Source organism: Triticum aestivum, chromosome 1B, assembly GCF_018294505.1.
Source record: "Triticum aestivum cultivar Chinese Spring chromosome 1B, IWGSC CS RefSeq v2.1, whole genome shotgun sequence".
Lineage (NCBI taxonomy): Eukaryota > Viridiplantae > Streptophyta > Magnoliopsida > Poales > Poaceae > Triticum > Triticum aestivum.
Genome location: NC_057795.1, coordinates 500,270,172 through 500,277,396, shown reverse-complemented (window position 1 = coordinate 500,277,396; position 7,225 = coordinate 500,270,172). Strand labels below are relative to the sequence as shown.

The window sequence follows — 7,225 nt, the reverse complement described above, 5'->3', positions numbered from 1 at the left end:
ATATGTCTATATACATCCGTATACGGTAGTCAATTTGAAATCTCTAAAAAGACAAATATTTAGTATACGGTAGTCAATTTGAAATCTCTAAAAAGACAAATATTTAGGAACAGAGGGAGTAGAACAATATGGTGATCTGTTCAACTGTCAGGGGGTTGCTGGCTTATCAAAATATTTGGGGTTGTCTCTTAATGCTAGCAGGTTGAAAGTATCTAATTGGAAAACTGTTGATGAGGACAAACTTAAGGCACGGCTGGCTGGCGAGTGGGGGAAAGAGCGACTTTGACAGATGCTTCTCTGACTAATACTTCAATTTACCACATGTCCATGTTTCTCATGTGCAAGAAAATTTCTATGGGAGTAGCTGCAGTAATCTGGTCTCTTTGAAGGCCGGAAAAGCAGCATGTTTTGATCACGTTTTCCCACATGTTCCGACGAATGCGTATGCAGAACTTAAACCATTTGCAGTACTGAAGGGATATTTATTCTGTTTACAAGTCTTGGCTATGTACAACATACGCCACAAAGAATGGTTGAATCAAAAGGAAAAACCAGGCAACACAAACCACACGCTGTTATAAAACCAAGCGAGTTTCGGTAAGCTCGGAGCACAAGGGGGGAGCAAACAAAAAGGCCCCTCCGGGCTACAAAAATACAGATACTCACATTGACGTGCGACTCGCTTCGTCATTCATCATCCCTTTAAAGCTTCTAGCCAGCCAGATTGCCGTTTCTCTTGGAGAGACCTTCATCTTCCCAAATGGCTTCAGAACAATAGCAAGTTCCTCCAACCTGTTGTCTTCCAGTAGGTCCGCGGAGAGCTCAAGGAGCCCCTCAAGAGCCTCGGCCCGCTGCCTAAATGACGTGACGTCGAGCATTTCCTTGGCAGGGGATGTCTCCTCCTTGACAACAATGTTGGCCTCAGAGATGTAAGATCTCACATCGACGATGGCACTAGATAATCTTGCTGTGTCTGAGCCGGCTGGTATCTTGCAGGCAGCATTGCTTCCCAAAGCATGCTGTTCGGAAGCAACTGAGGGAAGAGGTGTAGAAGGCAGTGAGTTTAATGAGCATGAGCTGCTTCTTACTTCCAGATCTTCTCTTACCACATTCAGAAGTTTGCTGACATCCATGTTCTGAGTCTCCCCTTGAACATTTTCTGATATTGGCTGCTCATTGCTGACATTGAAATTGATTTGCCGCATGGCATCATCAACCAGTGGGTTTAAATGAGGACCTGTTTCTTTCTTCATTGATGTTTGTTTCTTCATTGACTGAACAGAATTGGGTCCCTTATCCAACATCGTATCTTCTGCTGTTGAGACCGAAGAATCGTATGGTAGCATCGATGAGAGAAGCTCTTGGACAGTAAATTTATCCTCACCACTTTGGAATGTGGCCATATTCTGCCCATGCTTACTGGATTGCACATCATCCTTGCAAACAAACTCCTGTTCAAAGCTCGGAATGGATGGACCCAAAGCAGAGCTCAGGCTTGAATCATTACTAACCGCACTCCTCTGCGATTTTTCTGTGTTAATTTCTGAACGTGGTATGGCTGTAAGGCCATTGTCTTCTGGCACAGCAGCAGCATCAGGCACCGAGCTTGTGTGCGATGAAATCAAGCAGGCTGGTGGGTTAGGTTCAGATATCTCAGACTGGTCGATCTTTTCAACACAACCAACTGTTGAACTTGAGCAAGGGCTGATGTCTTCCTTAGTTGCGACAGTAAACAATTCTCGGGGAGCAGATTTTGCATGTGAGTTGTTTGGCATGATGTTCAGACCTTCTGAAGGAATTTTGGATGGCCTTACAGTAAGTGGAAGATCACCAGGGGTATTATCTGGAGAATGGACACGTTGGCATGGACTTTTCTCACCCTCCACCATGACCTTAGTTTGAGCTCCTTTTTGCACAGTGGCTGGGAGGCCAGTTGTCCCTACACCCACTCGTCGCTGAGGGCTAGCCCGTCTAGTAGCACTACTCGGGGTCTTCATTTTTGACTTCGCTGAAACTGCCGAACCATTTTCAATGACCTGTTTGGCAGGTTCAGGAGTTGATGACCGAGAGGTTCTGATATTTGAACGGTGTTCAACAATAGGTAACTGCATGACCAGTAGCAGGAGAAAGTTGTTAGCAATAGAAAACGAATTGGATTTTGTCTATGATATAAAGGAAGCAGGTTCATACCAGTTGCTTCGAGGGTGGTGAAGCTTGCACTGAGTTCACGCATCCATCGTTGGTACTGACCAATCCATGAGATGAATCATCACCAGACCTTGATCTGCATGAAGCATTATTGTTGTTAAACCTTGAAGTATCTGATGGTTGCTCTGCTTCATTCTTATTACTGGCTGCAGAACTCGGCTTTACGCCTCTAGTTCTTGCAGGAGTATTGCTTTCTCTAAGCCTGCTCTCCTCTCTTAAGGTTGTCATTATCTTCTCAATGATTTTCGGTTGCTTACTCTCACCCCTGTGATGCTGATCTATGGATTTAGATGAATCTTGTCTTTTCAGGTCTTTGTTGCCTCTGAGATCTTCTGGCGTTGCACACTTCTCATCTGAGTTATCTCGATCCACATCATGAACGCTTCGAGTATCAATGACCTTGGTATCAGTACTTGCAGCTCCACCTGATGTGCTTCTGTCACTTGATAGTGTGCTGTCTATATCACTACTAGACATGCTGCTGCTTTGGCTTTCAGACATGCTTCTCTGACTGCTCCGTGAAGTGGACAATGATTTCGGTGGTGTCCGCATGGTATTTGAAGCATCATAAAGAGCACGACATTGATCAACATAAGGCTGCAGATATGGGTTCTTCAGAATCTCCGATGCCTGTTCACAGGACATTACATTTTATTCAGAGATCATGCTGTACTTGTAAACTCTTGTTCTTTCTTAATAAAGATCAGCTACGGCCTTTCGAAAGAAAGAGTGGAAGAGACAAGGCTATAGTCAGAAGGTTTCCAGCTTCATAGTAGCTTACAGTAGGTCGATGCTCAGGATTCTTCCGCAACATAATTTTGATAAGAGATTTCCTGTATTTAACAGCAAAAGGGGAAACCATTAGAGTGGTATATTCTTTGCGAAGCTACCAAATCATTACTTGGTTGTGAAGCATAAAAATTGAGGATGATGACTTACAATATGTTATTGAAATGAGACAAATGATAAGACTTAAAAAGGACATACACTTGCGACTTAAAAGAGACATATAAACTGTAATACACCAACATCAGTACAGATGCTACCAAATCATTACTTGGTTCTGAAGCATAAGAACCAAGGATGATTACCACAGTACAGATCATGTGATTGAAATGAGACAAATGACAAGACAACTTTTAACGAATGTATAGCTTTTACACAACCGACTCTATGAAGAAAAGTGCACATACATAGAAGAGGAGTAGCAGGTAGGCAAGGGACCCATCGCGGACCTATTTATCTTACTTATCAATCCAGCCATATCCTGCAAGCATTCTTAATCGGGTAAGTCCACTGATTTGTTAAAGAAAACTGCAAATAGTAGCGTCACCAAGTAACAACCAGGAAACCCAGCATTGTAGATCTTTTATTGTAGAGTTTTAACAGATCATACTAATTTTATTTCACCATTTTCTTGTAGAAGATATTTTGGGTACCTCATATGTTCCAAACTTTGATACTGTATGTAACTAAATAGTTAGCTTTGGATGAATCATAAACACCATTAGCAATATTTTTTACAAAAGCAAATATATAATTGACAAACTTATATAGAAGTTACTTGAAATGTTGCGAGAATTTTAAAAAAACTTTAATGCTCAAATGCTCTAAAATATGAATAGTTATATGTGAGTTAGTACATGTCAATTATGAACTGATATACTCCCTCTGTAAACTAATATAAGAGCGTTTAGATCACTAAAGTAGTGTTCTAAACACTCTTATATTAGTTTACCGAGGGAATACTAATTTAGTTCTTTTTACTGAATTTAGGCAATATCCCATGGTAATTGCTTTGTTCATGTAATTCGGCCTAAAGCACTTTTGAATATTGTCTCGAAAAGAATCTTTACATAGGAAATAAGTTTACATGCAGAGTTAGTTTATGTTCCATTTTATATTGTATAGCATCTGCAAAGTATTTCCGTAAGAGAATATACAGGATGGACTACAGAGCTAACCAGATCTTAGCTAGTTCTACCAAAATATTGCAGTTTCTTCAACATAGGAGTATTAAACTACTAAGCCAGAAAAACTACGGGTATGGGCCCATTCGGAATGTAAGATGGAAAAGGTAAATGTTCAACTTATAATACACCCAGGATACCAATGATTCTTAAGCAAAAAGTAGATCAGGTAAGAGCTCACAAAAGCCTTGAAAGCAGGTCGATGGGCCGCCATCTCATACATACAGCATCCTATAAACGACAAAGTTATATTAAATTCATAAGAAAATATGTGGTAATCTAGGAATAGTACAGAAACATTAGCCTGATGTTAATTATTTTTACCAAGCGACCAAATGTCCGACTTGAATCCATAGGGAATGTCTGTAAGCAGCTCCGGGCACATGTAATTCGGTGTTCCGACGACCTAAAGGAAACATAATAGCGTTAGTATCCAGCAAAGTCTGAGCATATAAAAATGATCCTGACTTTATGTTCTCCACAATACAGATGAATTTACGCGCCTACATTGTTTGTGGTTAATAAGGGAAGAAGAAGACGATAAATAGCATGAGGTATATGCACATGACAAACATCATGCTGTCATTGGTGATGCACCATATGAGAGAGGTATTAATAGCTCAATAAATGGAATGCCCTTCTAACAGTAGGAAAGGCTATGGCAATGCAAATGTTTTACACAGAGATCATCAGGAGATAGGAAAAAGGATCATACTGAAGAAGTTAAATCATCTTCCTTCAGAGTCTTGGCTAGGCCAAAATCTCCTGCATGCAAACCAATGGATTGTTAATTGATAAAACAAAAGGTTAAAAGTAGTGTGAAATAACTTGCAGTACTGTACTATCTGTAATCAGGAACTGACCAAGGCGTATATCATGATCTTTGGTGAGAAATATGTTGGAGCACTGCAATTATGAGGAACAATCGTCAATGTTTCCACCGTATAAAATAATTGGCGATGACTATACCCATTGCTGCTTACCTTCAGATCACGATGCAAGACATAGTTCGAATGCAAGTAGTCAACAGCCAATACCAACTGTGCGAACCATTTCAGCAATTTCTGAGGAACAATCAGTGATCAATCAGTATTATGAGCTCGATGTTGGATGTGTTTTTAATCTAATTCAGATGAACAATACAGATAAATTATCTCATACCTCCTCAGGAAAGTAAGTACCATTTAATTTCTTCATCAGCTCATCCCTGTTTTTAAAGAACAAAGTACAATTTAAGAGACATGGAAACAAGAAACTGAACTCCGAAGCACCAAATAACACTCACACATCCCCCCCTTCGCAGTAGCCCGTGATGATGCAGACATAGCAACCCTGCATAACTCTCCTTGTCAGTAAATAAGTTCAGTTGAAATTTCAAAGCCAACAAACAAAGCAAAATAAAGGTTAAAATATAAACCTTCTCAACCCAGGCCTCTTTGAACTCTACAATGTAAGGATGTTGTAGTCGAGCGATGAGAGCCATCTGCAATTTACTTTTCACTTAGACCAATTCCCCAAAATAGCACCAATAAATCAACAAACAAAGCCCAAGGGATTTTTCTTTCTCAAACCTCTTGATGAGCAGACTTGCGGCAGCGCTCCGTCTGCCTCGCGAGACGGATTTTCTTCAGCACATACCTGCAATCAGATCACAGCCGTTGCTGTCACCTTCATCCGACGGGTGGAAACAGAATCTACGCTTGGAAGTGAAAAAAAGATACTACTATATCGTACTTCTTCTTCTCGATCTTGTGATTCACAAGGATGGCGGCGCCGAAGGCGCCGCGCCCAATCTGCTCCATGATCTCGTACTGGTCCATGCGGGACTCCATTACGCGTCCCCAGCCCGTAACGGAAAACAATCACAGCCTTTCACTGCAGCAAGTCGCCTCAAATTCCTCCCGCCGTGCCCATGCTGCGGTTCAAACGCCTGCGCATCCTTACCACCAGGTCCTGCGAAAAGCAGCGGGACAAGTGCATAAGCCAAACAACTTTAGCCAAAGCGTACTCGCGTCACGTGCCACCCAACCCAATCAAAATCAGCCCAGCACTCGCTGCCTTTTCCTAGAAAGGAGACCAGGAGAGGGCACTGTTTGAACAAGCCGAGAGATTACAGATTAGCACGGGAACCGATGAACTACTTCGCAGATAGTACAGAGACAGAAATGGAGAGGGCAGCAGTTATCCAGAACAGTAGCAGCAGGTTTGCGGATCACACCAACCGCGCGCGACCGGGCCGAGGCAGCGGGGTCTGCTTACCGCGGGGCTGGCCGGCTGCATTGGCCGGCGGGCGGCGGCGGGGGGCCTCCTCGGCGCCGGAGGGGATCTCCGGACGGCCTCGCTGGCCGGCTCGCGCGGCTGGAGCTCGTGCGCCTGCGGCTTCGGCGGCGGGCACACTCCTCGCTGGCGGTCGCCTCGCCTGTGATTTGTTAATGTTTTGGTGGATGGAGCCTTTGATGCGGCGTGACGGTGTTGGTTCAAGGCGAACGAGTTTGCTCCGTGGCTTTGCTTAGCTTGCTTATATACGCAGCATCGCCGCAACAGCGAGTGGTGGCGATGGCCTGACGGGGTTGGGGTTAAAAGCTGGAGTGGTGCTAATCAGTGAAATTAAATTAAGCGAGGGAGATGCCTAGTGGCTTAAAAGGGATATTGCAACTTGCAAAGCATATCTCCCACTAAGTACTGCCCTGGCTCCTGAGCAGGTAACTCCAGGTCCCTTCTCTTTTTTTTTTCTTTTTTTTGCGGGAAAACTCCAGGTCCTTTCTACTCCCGTTCCTAAATATTTGTCTTTCCAGGTTCCTTCTACTCCCTCCGTTCCTAAATATTTTAGAGTGTAGATTCACTCATTTTGCTCCGTATGTAGTCATTTGTTGAAATCTTTAGAAAGACAAATATTTGGAAACGGAGGGAGTATTGATGATTAAAAATGAACGAAAAATTGATATGAATTCACAAATTATGGAATGTTGCCCGCCTCCCTTCATCAATTCGAACTTTTAAATAAATTGGCTGGAGCATGAATTCAATATGAAAAAGGATCAAATGAA

The 7,225-nt window shown here is 42.7% G+C and overlaps 1 protein-coding gene across 1 annotated transcript; it reads right to left on the bottom strand.

The window, feature by feature from the left end:
- Positions 1-445: 445 nt before the first annotated feature.
- LOC123134941 (serine/threonine-protein kinase Nek4) lies at positions 446-6,680 on the bottom strand. The gene is made up of 15 exons (XM_044554091.1): positions 6,438-6,680; positions 5,913-6,131; positions 5,750-5,816; positions 5,596-5,661; positions 5,464-5,510; positions 5,340-5,385; positions 5,162-5,242; positions 5,042-5,084; positions 4,894-4,943; positions 4,503-4,584; positions 4,360-4,409; positions 3,402-3,475; positions 2,990-3,041; positions 2,191-2,838; positions 446-2,105 (listed from the first exon to the last, which is right to left on the bottom strand). The coding sequence occupies exons 2-15, from the start codon at positions 6,008-6,010 to the stop codon at positions 663-665; spliced, it is 2,847 nt and encodes a 948-aa protein (XP_044410026.1). The 5' UTR covers positions 6,011-6,131; positions 6,438-6,680; the 3' UTR covers positions 446-662.
- Between the last annotated feature and the right edge of the window lie 545 nt (positions 6,681-7,225).